The 16,217-nt window shown below is 46.5% G+C and overlaps 1 protein-coding gene across 1 annotated transcript; it reads left to right on the top strand.

Moving 5' to 3' along the window:
• Positions 1-13,248: 13,248 nt before the first annotated feature.
• Positions 13,249-15,049, top strand: LOC122043339. Its single transcript, XM_042603913.1, has one exon. It carries the CDS (start codon positions 13,346-13,348, stop codon positions 14,870-14,872), a length of 1,527 nt encoding a protein of 508 aa, XP_042459847.1. The 5' UTR covers positions 13,249-13,345; the 3' UTR covers positions 14,873-15,049.
• The last annotated feature ends 1,168 nt before the right edge of the window (positions 15,050-16,217 follow it).

Below are 16,217 nucleotides of genomic sequence, written 5' to 3'. Positions count from 1 at the left end.
GTCCATGACAACTCCGCTCTACGGGTTTACGGGTAACGAAGTTCAGCCGGTCGGACAGATCCGGCTGGCTACCTCGCTAGGAGAAGAGCCGCTCAGGAGGACAAGGACAACAAACTTCGTGGTGGTCGACTCTCCCTCGTCCTACAATGTCATTTTGGGACGACCGACGCTTAGCGAATTCCGAGCGGTCGTCTCAACCTTCCATCAGAAGATCAAGTTCCCCGTGGAGGATAAAGTGGGAGAAGTACGGGGAGATCAGCTAGCAGCTCGGCGATGCTACATCGAGATGGTCCGAGCAGAAGCCAATTCCGCTCGGAAGGCGCCCCGGATCGAGGTAAACGCCATCACCGAAAAGCCACCCTCTTTAATTTATGAAGAAAAAGAGGAAGTGCAGATTCACCCAACCCGATCGGAGGCCACGACTTTTATTGCGTCCGATCTGGAGGAGAAGCGAAAGAAGAGGGAGCTGATCCTGCCTCAGAAGAAATCATGATGTCTTCGCTTGGTCGACACATGAGCTGCCGGATTTCACCGAGCGTGGCTAGCACGAGTTGCATGTCTGACCGGACGCTCGGCCGATAAAGCAAAGAAAAGGGACTTCTGCGTGGAGCAAAATTCCATCATCCGGGCGGAGGTGGCGAAAATCTCGAAGGCCGACCATATACGGGAGGCCAAATTCCTGAGCTGGCTCGCGAACGTAGTATTGGTCTCCAAGCCGGGCAACAAATGGAGAGTATACATAGATTTCCGTGATCTCAACAAAGCTTGCCCAAAGGATTTTTATCTTATGCCCCGGATAGACCAGATGGTGGACTCTACGACGGACTGCGAATTAATCTAGATGCTCGACGCGTATCAAGTGCCGCTCGCCCGTGAAGATCAAGAAAAAGTCAGCTTCGTGACGGCCGACGGCACTTATTGCTATAATGTGATGCCGTTCGGATTAAAGAATGCGAGAGCTACATATCAGCGCTTGATGAATAAAGTATTCAGAGAGCAGATCGGGCGGAATCTAGAAGTTTATGTGGACGACATTCTCATTAAGTCCGTCCGAGCGGCCGATCTCTTCAAGGACATGGAAGAAACCTTCCGAACGCTACGCAAATATGGAGTCAAGCTAAATCCCCAGAAGTGCCTGTTCGGAGCAAAAGGAGGGCGTTTCTTGGGGTACATAGTGACCGAGCGGGGCATCGAAGCAAATCCCAGCAAGGTGAAAGCTCAGCAAGATATGCCGCCTCCAAGAAATACAAGAGCGGGTCGGATAACTGCTTTGTCCAGATTCATCTCCAAAACGGCCGACCGGAGCCTCCCTTTCTTCAAAATCTTGCGCAAGGCCACTAAGTTTCACTAGGATGAAGAATGCGATCGGGCGTTCGAAGACTTGAAGGCATATCTGAACTCTCTCTCGGTATTAGCCAAGCCGATTGCGGGTGAGCCACTTTATATGTACTTGTCTTCAACCGAGCATGCAATCGGCTCGGCTTTAGTGAGGTCGAGCGGAGAAGAGCCTGTGTATTTCCTTAGTCACATTTTAAAAGATGCTGAATCTCGCTACACTGGGCTCGAGAAGCTGGCTTTCGCTCTGGTCCTTGCCGCTCGGCGCCTTCGTCCATACTTCCTGGCGCATACGATCATTGTCAAAACCAATAGCCCGCTCGGACGTGTTCTACTAAATCCAGAGGCATCCGGACGGCTCATCAAGTGGACGACGGAGTTAAGTGAATTTGATATCCAATACCAGCCCCGCTCGGCGATCAAAGCGCAATCCTTGGCCGATTTTGTGACTGAGGTGCAAAGGCCGGAGCCGGAAGCTATGTGGAGAATATATGTGGATGGGTCGTCCACTCGGCTCGGAAGCGGGATTGGAATATTGTTACTCTCCCCTCAAGAAGAGAAGATGCACTTATCCGTCCGGCTGGATTATAAAGCTACCAACAATGAAGCAGAGTATGAGGCCCTCATAGTCGGCTTGCAGGCAGCTCGGCATGTGGGAGCCGGTCGGATAACACTTCACTCGGATTCGCAGTTGGCCGCTCAGCAGCTCTCTGGTATCTTCGAAATCAATAATGCTCGGCTCAAGCTCTACGTGGAAGCCTTCGAGAAGCTCAAAGCCGATTTTAGAGAAGTTGTTGTCCAGAAGATACCCAGAGCAGAAAATCAAGCAGCTGATGAGTTAGCCAAACTCGCGAGCTCAATAACGCCGGTTGCCATTCAGCAGCCAATTGAAAAAGTACTGTTGGTGGCGCACGTCGACCGGATGGAATGCCTCACATTTCCAAGCGACTGGCGGACACCCATCATAGAGTTCCTCCGCTCGGGTGTCACACCATCTAATGAGTATGAAGCCCAGCTGTTAAGGAGGAGAGCCGGTCGGTTCACACTCATCGGCGATCAGCTTTACAAAAAGGCTTTCTCACGCCCGTTGTTGAAATGCGTGAGCTCGGAGGACTCGGCTTACATCCTCCAAGAAGTACATCAAGGATCGTGCGGGGGGCATCCGGGCGGACGATCGTTGGCCAAGAAGATCCTCTTGGCCGGTTACTTTTGGCCGACTTTACAAGCAGACGCCGCTCGGACCGTGTCGACGTGCCTCTCGTGTCAAAAGTACCATAACTTCAACCACCGACCGGCAGAGGAAATGAATGCATCAGCAGTTTCATGTCCGTTCGATCAATGGGGAATGGATATTGTCGGTCCATTTCCGATGGCGACCGGGCAGCGGAAATTTTTGCTAGTGGCGGTTGATTATTTTTCCAAGTGGGTGGAGGCCGAGCCGCTAGCCAAGATCACAGAGCAGATGGTCAAAAAATTTATCTGGCAACACATCATCTGTCGGTTCGGAATCCCTCGCCGATTGGTTTCCGACAATGGGCGACAATTCACAGGGAAGATGCTAGAGGAGTGGTGCAAAAGCTACGGCATTGAGCAACACTTCACGTCCGTGGCTTATCCCCAGAGCAACGGTCAAGCCGAAATTCTTCGCGCTCGGCTCGACCATTTGGGAGGAAGTTGGTCGGATGAAGTGCTGGGCGTCTTATGGGCCATCCGACGACAGGAAGGAACAGGCGTCACGCCGTTCCATTTGGTGTATGGCGGCGGTCATTCCGGTCGAAGTCGGCGTTGAGTCCGTCCGGATCCAGAGCTATGATGATGGCAACGCCGAACGGAGGAACATGGAGCTAGATTTGGTCGACGAGGAGCGAGCCAAGGCGTCCGTTCGGCTGATGGCATACCGGCACCGAATAAAGCAAAACTACAACCGCCGCGTAATCCCCAGATCATTCCAGGTCGGCGATCTCGTCTGGAAGAAAGTCAAGCCGGTCGGCGACGTCGGCAAGCTTGAAGCTCCTTGGGCGGGTCCCTTCAAGGTTATTGAAAAACTCCGCTCGGGCGCTTACTACTTGGAGGATGAAGACGGGCAGCAGCTGGATCAACCGTGGAGTGCAAATCATCTCCAGCCTTATCGAGCTGGATGAAAGGTGCACGAATGTAACTCATTTGTGTGTATATGCTAGTCGCCCGTGTCCTTGTAATGCAGGAAGCGAAATTAATTCAAAGGCTGGCCAAGGGTTCCGCCGATCGGCGGTGTCGAAGTTAGCCGTAAAGCCGGCGTCTATAAACGTTCGAGCGGCTCGCATTGCGAAAATCTAGCGAAAACCCCTTTGAGGTAAGGCGCGAAGTAAGAGATGGTTAATCAGAATTAAAATAGCGAGCAAGTGAACAAGTGACGTTCGCGTTCCGAGCGGCTGCTTAATTGCGTGGCGAAAGGCGTTATTGAAGGCAGGCGGCTTGGGTCCATGTTAGAGCGTGGAGCCGACCGGAGGAGTTTTAAAGAACACTTTAGTTATGACGAGAGAAAAATTTCTTGCCAAAACAAAAGTGGAAGGAAAGGAAAAGATTATCTATTAAGCACAGGGCTAACTAAAAAAGTTACAGCAAAAATAAGTTTGGCCGAACGGCGGGGATACAAAAAAGTTCATAAGAAACACTCCTCATGCGTCGAAATCAAAAAGAGCATCAGGGATGGCGCCCATCACGGTCGCGAGGTCCTCGGGAGGGATGGTCAGCTCGGCGGGCAGGTGGCCTTTGGCCTTTAAGTGATCCACAACCGCTTTGATCGCCTCTTCAAAGGTGAGGGAGATCTTGTCAGTAAATTTCTCCCCAAAGGCATCCGAGCGGACGAATGCCTTCCTCACCTCGTCGGAGCGAGCCGACTCCCCCTCTTGATACTCTTTGAGCTTGGCGTGGGCAGCGTCGCTGGCAACTTGGAGATCCTTCAAATCTCCATCAAATCTTTGAAGATCGGCCGAGCGGCCCTCCTTCTCGGTGGCCAGAAGGGCATCCAGATCCTTGATGCGTTGCTCTAGCCCTCTGATCTCCACCTTCATTCGGTCCATGTCATCGATGGCCTGACGCTTCCGGGTGATCGCCGTCTTGATCTCCTTATCTCGTTGTTTGACCATTGCTTCGAGCCGAACGACCTTGCTCGCTAGATCGGAAGCTCGTTTCCGTTCGGCTTCCAGTAATTTTTTGGCCTTCTCCAGAGCGGCCGTCGACTGTTGGTTGTCCCCCGCGGCCTTGAGTTTTTTCAATTCATCCTCCAGCTCGGCCAACCGATTGCTAACAGCAATCTGCTCCACCCAGTTCTACGAGCAAAAGTGGACAGGTTAAAAACTTAATTCAAATACACGAACAAGGAAAAAGAGCATACCCCGGTGGCCTGTTGAAGGTTGCTGTCGCCGAGCTGCCCGGGAGTCATTGCTTTTATTCGGCGCCGAGCATCTTCCCAAGCTTTGGCAAGAGGGCCCGTCAAGGTGATCTGCTGCTCGGGGACCACTGGCCGATCAGCAGCAGCCATATATTCCTCTGAGGGGAGGCGCATGACGGTTTTAATTAAATTCTGGCCACTCGGCTCGCCCTGAGAAGCATCGGCCTTACCGGATGGCCCACCGGTGGACGAGGAAGGAAGCTCGCCCAAACGCCTGATACGGCGCAGAGTTCTGGAAGGGCTGGACGGCGGCACCTCAGAGCTTGCCCTCGGAGAGCCATGTGGGGTCGGGGTACTCTCTAGGGAAACCGTCCCGGACAACACCGGAGCATCCGCGCCCCGCTCGGGCTATGGATCATTAAGTGGAATTGAGGCAGATGCAGATTCCGGTCGTCGGTGCTTCCGAGTGACTAGCGGAACATCATCGGCCGAACGACCCTCCACCTCGGCTTGGGTGGAAGGTTCTGTGTCGCCCGCTGCCTCGTCATGAGAGGTAGTGGCTGCTAAGGCTTCAGGGGCATCCTGAGTCCCCTCGCCTAATTCGCCGGTCGGATCGGCTGGATCAAGGCCCCGCTCGGCGACCTCCTTGTTCTTCACCGCCTCAATCTGAGCGGCTTTCAATTTGAGCTTCTCGGTCGCCTTAGCACGCCACATAACTTCAGCTGCAGAAACAAAGATTAAATCAATTAGAACAAAAGAAAAAGGAGGGATGAGAATCGCTTGCTCATGCTGCAGGGCAGATCGGCTGAGGTGGAAGATAGGCCGAATATATACATTACTCCTGGGAGGAGCAGCTTATCAATGTGATAGCGCTGACCCACCAACCGCTCGGCCGCATGAAGGTAGGCCGCATCGCCTCTAAATTTGCCGAGCTCCGGTTGCGCCAGCATCGCAGTCTGCCATTTGGTGCGAAAAGTTGGCCGCTCGGGAAAGCGCACATAGAAAAAGTGCTCCTTCCAATGTTTGTTGGAGCTCGGCATATTATCAAAAAGGACGAAGCCTATCCTAGATTGGAAAATAAAGGTACCCCACTCGGCTTGCTTGGGATAAAAAAAGTAGTGAAAAATCTTAGGGTCGAGGGGGATGTTGTTCAGTTTAAAAAGGACTATCACTCCGCTCAACAGCCTAATGGAGTTAGGGACTACCTGGCCGAGCGGAATGCGAAAATAATTGCAGATTTGTAAGAAGAACTTGTGGGGTGGAAAGCATTGTCCGGCCAAAAATTGGTCTCGGAAGAATAAAACGGTGCCGGGCGGCGGTTCATGAGGCCGATCGGTCGGTGAGGCTAACACTATTTGGTGGTCGGTCGGCAAATCATAGGTTCGAGTGAGGCGCAAGGCGTCCTCCTCGTCGAACCGGCTTTCCATGGTCGAATACCAAAGACCCGGAGCACCGTCGGTCAGCTGTGAGGTGTTGGTCATGGTATAAGGCTAGGGAGGGACGCGCGATGGAAGGAGGGAGAAATAAAAACAGAGAAAGAATGCGGGATGATGAAAGAAATAGCTAATAGAGAGAAAAAAGGAGAGGCGGCAAGGAAGAGGAATCCTTACGGGCAAAGAAGATGATCGAAGGGGGCTGTAGGGTCGCCGGAGAGCCGGAACGCAAGGTCGCCGGAGAAGAAAGGAGCAGCGAAACGTCGAGAGAAGATGAGGCCGAAATGCGGTGGAAAGCGGAAGTCGGCACTTTATAAGGGCGGCCGCTATTAATTTCAGCCGTCCGATCCAGGTCGCCGATATCGAGGTCGTCATCTAGCCGTTCATTTCAAACGGCGGCTGTCCCATCGGAAGTGACGCCACCGCCATACGCTGACAAACGCACGATCGCCACGTGTCAGCAGGATACTGGCCGCATTTAATGAGCTCCCCTTACCGTGCGCAGCGCACGTGACGGGTAGTAGGGGAGAGCATCGGACGTGGATTCCAAGAGAACACAAGGCACGGACAAGATACCGCCGAACGGATGAGTATACCTATGCCTGGCCGAGCGGACTAATGCAGTGATCATTGCTCAGTCAGATCGGCAGTCCAGTCAGTCGGACTTCGCCTCCTTCGACTAGACTCGAGGGGAAGGCAAGTGATCCGGTGGTAAGAGCCCGGGACCCCTAACGAGGGGTCAACGTCACGTGGAGGTCAAAAGGCCAGGTGGTCCGTCGAAGAAGGGTGAGCCGACCGGACTCATGAGAAAAGGGCAAGCCGATCGGTTTGCCAGTAAACATATGATAGTAAAAAGCATCCTGACAGGGATCGGGGTTCCGACGCTCAATGAAACAGTAAGTAGTGGCCGAGCGGAAGGCCTAAGAGAAGGCAGGACGTAATGGGCGCGCCGCCCGGCCGGCGCAGGGAATTAGGGTCGTCCGAACGGCGCTCTTCGTCGAGCCGGCCGGATGGACGTCCTGGCTCGCGGTGGGTAAATAGGGACAGGAACATCTGCTGACAGCCGTCAAGTCGTATGGCTAAGCCATACTCCTAGTCTGACAACGGGGTGTTCTGTTGTCCCATCGAAGGTGCGATGAGACTGTTGCAGTATGGCGTCAGGTAAGCTTTCTGACAAACACATACTGAGGTATGGGCTGCGGACACGTACGCGCCTCGGTAGGCGTGTAGAAGCTCTTTCACCGCTCTATATAAAGAGCTGCAGACTTCGCCGGAGGTACGCGTTCTAGAAGCTTTGGAGTTACTTTTTCCACCACCACTTGCTTACCTGACTTGAGCGTCGGAGGGTCGCCGCCGGGAACCCCTTCCCGGCCCGACTTCTGTGCAAGTTCGCCGGAGCTTCGTGAGACTAGCCGGAGATCTACATCGACGACCCGGAGAGCGCCACGTGCCCAGCGTCCGTTGATTCAGCGTTCGGACAGGATCAATAACCATACATATTTTTTTATATATAAAAACAACCCATAAAAATTACTAATAAATATTAAAATTATTTAATAAAAATATTAACATAATTTTATTTTATACTTCATCAAAATTAATCACAGTCTACCTTCTTAATAAAATATAACGTTTGTTCACTGTACCATAATTGGTCTGTGAAATTTAATTCTGGTGTATCAAGTGTGATTTTGATACAAACTAAAACGAGGATTAGGTTGAAATGTGTCGCCTTCCAATTCTTACTAGCTGTATCACAAGAGCAGATAAGGTGGCCGAATTCGGGAGTATTTTGTGTGAAGAAGCTGTCATATAAGCAGCACACGTGGAGCAAAGGGAAGGAGAGGGAGAAGAGGTGGGAATTGGAGAAACACTTGGTGAGAAAACTCCCATAACTTCCACCCTATCTTCTCCCATCTCCTGCAACCAGTAAGGTGGCTCGATCTCCAAATTTGCTTCGTCAACTTTGATAGACTTTTGCAGCTATATCAACTACTGCTATTGCTCGATCAATCTCCACACTCACTTAATTGACCTCGATTGGCCTCTAGCATCACTGAACTTCCACCCTACTTGAGCAACTTCCACCTCTCTTGGTCGACCTTTGTTCATTTTTGCAGTGCTCACCTAGTTCCGGGCGGAAGAGTCTGGGGCCAAAATTCTTGAGTCCAAGAAAACCCGTGTGCCTTGAAATCTGAATTCTTCTATGGAATCACTTTCTCGTGGGCAAATAGACCCTATGCTCCATATTGGCATCAGCAAATCATTTCATAGTTGATGGAAAGAAATCTTGAAATAGGCTGACCTCCTATAGCATAATTTGTTATTCGTATAAGAAATAGATATATGGTTGATTCAATCTAACAATTAAGATTTTCTTTGCTTTATCTAGCAAGTCATAACTTTTATAAAATGGATGATAATGGCAAAAGTAAAAGAAAAACATTATATAATCAAACATTTTGTTAGGTGATACCGTATCAAAAAATGATGGCCTATTTTTAGTAAATATGAAGCTTTAAATTAGTAAAACATAGGATTAAGTCATGATTGCTAAGATTGAAATCCAACCTAATGGAACATAGGATGTATTAGGCTCATGAGCCATCAGCCAGTGTTTTCAAAATTGGACTGGTTCGGCTGGTTGAAACAGGAATTAGTCTACCATCATGATGTAGTTGATTATTTAATTATTCAATTTATTATTATATTTTCTATCTTTATCAAACTCATAAAATATTTTTATAACCATAAATTATGTCTATAGGATCATTTCTCAAGTAAACCAGTTTGACCAATAGAACTAACCACTTGGCAATGTTTAGTCTGATATTTTAGAACTGTGGAACCAGCCCATTTTCAATTTGTTTGAGATCTGAATGCCTATTTTGGATGGTAGAATTTTAGATTCTGGATCACAATCTTGACGACTTTGCACCTTTTACACTTTAAACAACCTCTGTTCCTTAACTATATATATCTATATATGAAAATCAGCTTCTCTAATATTTGTTCCCCATGTTTCAGTGGGCCAAGTATGTCAAGTCATTGCAGACTCTAGTGACTGTCCCAGGTCTCACAGTGGTTTCCCTAGCACTGCATCTCCAATTATGCTGTTCTTTTTGCCATATTTCCATGGCGGAAACAAAGTAGTACATGTATTTTTCGTTTGCTCTATTCCTTGCCATTTTTTGCTTAATTCTTTTTCTATAAAAAAATTACTGATTTGAGCTGGTCCCAGGAACAGTCCACACCACACATGTCAGTAGCAGTAGGAAGCTTTTCATTTGTTCTTTTCCCTTTCTCGATTTGATTCATGTTACCTGTTGGAGAAAACATTGCTGGTTAGAATGGTGTTCTTAGAACTTTTTTCCTTTCCTGTTCTCCACTATAATTTGCTTGGCTGCCTGCTAGTTCATGAACCTCCTCTGTAGTTTCTACTTTGCACCAGTTGTGTCCTGGCTTTTTCTTATTGGTTTATTCTAGTCAAGTAGCTACATGACAGTGAATTGTAGCGTGATCCTTCTGTTCCTGCTCTGGCATTGATCTAACTTTCTTAACTTGATCATTTGGCCTCAAGTGGCATACTGTATGGGGATACTGTGTCATATGTGGTGCTCTTGTTTTTTTGTTCTCATAGGAGCCTTAGCGGTGTTCTTATCTATTTGGATCGGAAATGTGTTGTTCTAGTTCTAAAGTTAATGGTATCTTCTTCCAGCTATCAACAATGTTCTTAAAACTGAACTAGGTCCTTTGCTTGAGCCAGGGAAGTCCCTTCAATACGAGATTATCGGAGTCTGTTAATCCTAACTGACCATTGACATATGACCAACTTTGCTGTTGAGTTCTTACATTGATTTTTTATTTTTCTCTGTTACTAAGGTATTTATTCAATCCCTGATTCTGATAATAATTTTTTTTAACCTTTTATCCAAGTTTTAAAGTATCATTCCCTATCACTGGGATGTTGAACTGCACTTCACATGATTCAAAGTGTTTTGAGGGAGCGCTCAAATAAGTTTTAATCCTATATGATTTCCTTTCACTTGTTCACCTCAAAATATATTTCAAGAAAACCGTAGCTTTGCATTTTGGAAAGCAGAAATAAGTTTCACAGCTTTCATCCATAATAATGTTTCTTATAATATTTATTATTTTCATATTTGTTCGTTCATATTAACAGGGACAGCAATGGTTGTGAACGATGAAATACTATTATTCTAGGGTTGGGGAATGAAAACAACCTGCTGCTTTGTCCAAACTCATATTTGGAACATGCAGTAATAGGACTGCTCATCCCAACTAGCCGTGCCAACCATTCATTAAGAATGAGAATATTTCCTATTCCGGTGAGTCTTTTCGCGTGTGAGATGTTTGTCTGGCCATTTGACGTTTGCTATTACGTCCCTTTAGTCTTAAAAAACCACTTTCGTTACCTCTTTTAAAACTTAGAAACCATTCTTCCTTCTTTTCTACTCTAAATTATCGGTTTAAATTGCACGTGGTTCTTGCCACCAGTGTTAGTTGTGAATCATTCTCTAGTGTTAGAGATATTTATGCTGAAAAATTTGGATGCATGCAGCCAAGGGAGAGAGTCAGGAAGGATGGCCGTCATTGTTGGCACGGCATGGTCCCCGGCCGGCGGATGTGCAGCGGAGTCTCTCCGGTGGGGCCTCGGTGTCGCAACGCCATGAAAATCAACGGTACGATCTGCTTGCTCAGTAAATATTTCTTACGCTGAAATGCTTACCCAGTAAATCTATAAAATATAAAAGTAATTTTCAATTCTTTTGTATAGATTATGTAGGGATAAAAATTTAGAGTGATTCACCCTAAAGCCGATAAGCAACTGCATCATCTTTAATGTCTCGTAAAAATTAAAAAAACTCACCGCCAGTCCATTGTATTGATATTAAAATTAAAGAAGGTTAGGGTTTTTATTTTTGTACCCACCTTTTTCATGAGTGGCAACTTGAGCTCTGCGTCCTGATCTCGATCCACCGTATCCAGAAGGATAATTCCAGCCGTCAATTGGAATAAATGCGAGCCGAATGAGTCGCCGTCATGTAGATGTAGTCGGTGGTCCGGCAGCCACTACTCTTGTGCTCACCTTGTCGTTTATCTACTTCCGGCTCTCGTTGTGCTGGTCCTCGGCTTCGCTCAGCCGTCAGATATTTCCACGCTTTCTTCTATTTCTTTTGGCCGAGGTCCACATTTCTCTTAACCCATATTTTATTTATAATCAGATTTGATTCTTACCATCTGACTAAATTTGAAGCGAATCCCACGAAAAAATTTCGATTGATCATTAGAACAAGATAGATCCGTTATTTTAGCAACCTTCACGGATATGAAGAAAAATACATGCAGGTACATAAAACATGGACGTATAGTGGGATAAATCTCATGTCGTCAGTTCTTGAGAATCGATTCCTGATCATTATATCAGATATGTTATGCGTTCATCGTCTGCGCTACACCTTGAGGACTCGATTGATCATTAAAAAACTCATATGGATCGTGAATGATTATCTAATATTAAGATATAATGTATTAAATTCTAACTTTTTATTTAGGGAACACATCTCACCATTTATTATAGCACCATACGCCTAGTATCCTACTCCTAGATTAATTTATATAGCGCTAGTTAGATCTCATAGAAATTTTTTTAACGGTCATAAAGATAAATTAAAAAGTACTTATAGTAAGTGATCTATAGTATTTTTAGATCAACCGTCTATAAAGAAAAATCTACCTGTTAATTTACTGAACTTGAGATTCAATTTAAATATCTGGGAACTAAATGTTGAATATAAGTTGATGAAAAAGAAGTGTATGTCTCGTTGTAAATGAGACTTTAATCTTATATTAAATGTTTCAAGATAATTTTATTGGTTTATATTATATCATAAGTATATGATATTTATGAATAAATATATAAGAGAGACTCTCTCTCACGCGTGGACCCACAGGGAATACAAATTTAGGGCTAGATTTTAATCTTTTTATTTGCTTAAACGAATAAATTAATATTTTGCCATTGAATTTTTTTATTTGCTGCTCAATTGTAACAAATGTGTCTAAGGAAAATTTGTCCAAGTAAATGAATTAACATTTTGCCATTTGAATTTTTTATTTGCTATTTAAATGTAACAAATGTATTAATTGATAATTAATTAAAAATTTGTATCCGTCGATTTAAAAGGATCCCTATTGATGATAACCGTTACTTAATCATTCAATGCACTGAAAGCATCAAACTCCTATAACAGGAGACCATGACTTTGAGAGCATATGAAGATGTCTATAATAACTCGAACCACTATTAGAGAAGGATAAATCCATTTTAAAAAAACAGCATCAAACACAAATCTAAGCATCTTCTGTCTAGTGTCTCGGTAAATATCTCAACCTCTTATCTCAGCGAACTCTTCCTGACAATTTATAGTTATCTAAGTAATTTATTCGTCACTGCTTGAGAGTCTAAGACTATTTCACCAAATAAATTAAAATTAAATTTTAATTTTAACTCAGTAATTTGCCTTTCATCTGTGATAACAAGATTGTTTAACATTAGGTCGAAATTCAGCGTGATTGAACATAATCTCTTTTATGTCTTGATTAGTTGTACTAATGATTAGTAATCATTCATGATTTATCTTCTTCGTAGTAGTCTAAAAATAAATTTATGAAAATATTGAGAGCAAATAAATCATCTTTTATCACACAAGATTACTTAACACTAAATAGACGTTAAGCCGAGGCATCACAATTTTTTTTTTCTTTCTAGAAGATGCACCACATTTCTTACTTAATTCAACACAACGTTGGCGTGCTCAATTGGGTGGCGTGCGATTTAACTGCCCTCCAGCGCATGGCCACCCGTGCTCTTGACGCGGACCCGCCCGGATACGTTCACGTCCTTCACGTGGAGGGCATGGGCCCTACCGACGACACGTGCCCACGCGTTGACGCCTGACCGTGCCCAACCACGAGTATGGAGATCACGTGACCTCACCCCCGCCGTCAGCAGTCAATGAATCTAAAAAATAAAGATTTTTTTTCCCTCTCTGATTTACTACACGCGTATAAATTGACGGTGCGAGAGTGGCAGTGGCGGTGCGGGATAATCCCGTGGCACCGTCCCCTCTCATCTTCTCCTTGAATCGAGCTTTCGATTCGTGGATTAGGGCGCGGATCCATGGCGGTTCAGGTCGCAGGCTCCTCCCTGCAGTGGTCGCAGCTGCTGCCTGCATCCCCGGCTCCCTCCGCCAAGCGGATGGTCTTCTCCTCGCCCTTTCTCGCCGCCCGAACCGGCAAGCTTTCTCGACCGGAGCTTCCGAGAAGACGACAGAAGGAGGAGAAAGCCCTGCGGTGTGCCTGCAGCGCGAGGGCTCAGCACTTCGAAGACGACGAGGAGCTCGATCGGAGGATCGAGGAATTGGCGTTCGACCTCCAGCGGCGGATGGGAGACGGCTCGTCGGCTACCTCGTCGTCCTTGTTTAGCCCCGATTCGGAGCGTTCTTCTGTGTCCTCGAAGCCGGACTGGCTCCCCCTCCGGCTGGATCCGCCGGACTGGTCCGGACAGATGGTGCCGACGAGCGTGGAGATGAACGCCAAGAGCGTGGATCTGCCGCTGTCGCTGCGGATCATCAAGCGGCGGAAGCGGTGGGAGGAAGGGTGGCTCCGGGAGGCGGGCGAGTTGGCGTGCTGCTCCGTGAAGCGGGCCTTCTCGTCGATGGTGTTTATGATCCGCGAGCTGCATAGCTACACGCTCCGGTTGCGGGGCGACCTCTTCCGCGAGGACCTCCGGGAGATCCTCGCGCGCGTGCACCTCGAAATGAATTCCTCCTTCGTCTGGCTCTTCCAGCACATCTTCTCCGGCACGCCGACCCTCATGGTCTCCCTCATGCTCCTCCTCGCCAATTTCACCGCCTACTCCATGAGCCACCTTGACGCCGCCGCCGCCATGGCGACGCCCAATCCGCTGGTCGCGGTGGAGAGTCATCGACAGAGCCAACCCGACCGCTCCGTCATCATCAAGTCGTCCTCATCTACTGGGCGAACTGCTTCCGTCGGAGGCAGCGGCGCGGGCGGAGGGAAGACGAAGCCGGTGGCCGGCGCCACGGGCGACGAGCGGTCGGGTGATGGATCTTCCATCTCACGGGCTCCGAGCACCGGAAACAGAAAAGGGGAAACCAGGGCCGCGGCAGAGGAGGAAGCGAGGGTTTGGAAAGCGATCCTCGAGGAGGCATCGAGGTTGCAAGCGGCCACAAGAGACGCGGCGCTCATGGATCGGGACACACTCTGGCAGCTCGTGTCGCCGGTGACGGCCGAGCTCGCACCCGACGTCGAGTACCCGGAGTACCTCCTCACCGAGATCATGTACCAAGAGACCCTCGTTCGGGAGCCGGAGAACCCGCTTCTCCTGGCCAACTTCGCTCAGTTCCTCTTCCTCGTCCTCCGCGACCTCAACAGGGCGGAACACTACTTCAAGAGGGCGGCGGCGTCGAAGCCGGCGGACGCCGACGCGCTGAGCCGATACGCGAACTTCCTTTGGCTGGCAAAGAAGGACCTGGAGGCCGCGGAAGAGACCTACTTGGAAGCCATCTCCGCCGATCCGAGCAACACCTTCTACGCCGCCAACTACGCCCACTTCTTGTGGAACACCGGCGGCGAGGACACTTGCTTTCCCCTCGACGACGACGACGATAGCGAGGCCCACTAGTCACCACCTCCGGCGGCAGCCAAATCTCCGGCGAACCAAAAAAAATCTTGGCCTGCTCCACGAGATCTGCCATCTCGATGAGTAGAATAATAAAATTTTGCAAATTGCGCTTCTGAATCCGATCACATCTACTGTTCATCGTTTTTTTTTAAAAAAAAAACTCTGTTCTTGGGATCAGAAGCTTCGTTATCGATCCGATCGATCAAACTTCTTCCAAGGCACGTAGTTTTCTCAGATTAAGACCTCTTTGCTTCGTCCGAAAGCTAAATAACAGTGGCCACTCTCTTAGATCGTTCAAGTCCTCTGTTCTCATCCTCAAGGCAATTCATTCTCTACCTACACCACAAGAATTCTTCAATGCTCTAATCTGAAGCCTCCAATTTATGTCCGCTTGAATTATAAATTATTATTAATAATACTTGTGACATAGAAAATGAATTGGGTTTCTAGTTTTTCATTCCTTCTTAACTTTGCTTAAAGACCACGAGTAAACAAATGAATACGACAGAGAAAAAAAAAGGAGGGTTCAATTATCTTCATCCGCTCCATGAATTAAATATATTTATTTGACTTTAATATTTTTTTATTAGTTGATTTTAATTAAAATTAAATTGGCATCAAAATGCATAAAGCTACTATCTCACTTGGAATCTGTCTGCTTATGCACTGTCAAACCAGAGGGGTATCCCTTTGGATCCCATTAGATTCCAACTGTCTTCCCGTTATTTAATATATTTTTCTTGTTTTTTTAAAATAATTTTTCTATCAATATAAGCCTCCACAAACGAAGTTCATTTTTAAAATAATTCAAATCTACCTCTACTAAACCCTTTGGATCCCATTGGATGATTGTGATATTTAGATTTGAAATGAATTTATTTGACTCAAAGATGAGTTGGTTTTATAATCAGTAAATAGTCTGATATGGGTGGAGGTTGATAAAAATAGGTTAATTTGTTTATGAATAGATTATTATTATTAGTATTATTATTTTTACATTAGTTAGTTGGAGATGAATTTATTAAGTGAGATAAAGATTGAGATATTATTTTGGAAAGAAGAAACTTTGTCCTAAGGCTCTGGTTATAAGTTATAGGAACACAAAATTATAGTGATGATAAGTTATAGAAACATAAAATCAAGAGACTATCTTTTATTATTTATATCGTTAAAGGATATTCTTTCTTTGAAAATTATTAAAATAGCCCTTTATTCTTTGTGTGTTTAATTTGAATATTCTTAACCGGTTAAAAAGAATATTTGAGATTTTTTTTAAAGTTGACACTATTATTCAACTTAGGTGGATTAATACTCACTCAACCATATAAATTTGGATCTAAATATA

This window comes from Zingiber officinale, chromosome 2A, assembly GCF_018446385.1.
Source record: "Zingiber officinale cultivar Zhangliang chromosome 2A, Zo_v1.1, whole genome shotgun sequence".
Taxonomy (NCBI): Eukaryota; Viridiplantae; Streptophyta; class Magnoliopsida; order Zingiberales; family Zingiberaceae; genus Zingiber; species Zingiber officinale.
This window is presented reverse-complemented; position numbering and strand designations above follow the sequence as displayed.

Excerpts from the sequence above, each read along its gene's own strand:
- LOC122043339 (XM_042603913.1), top strand. The coding sequence starts at position 13,346 with ATGGCGGTTCAGGTCGCAGGCTCCTCCCTGCAGTGGTCGCAGCTGCTG.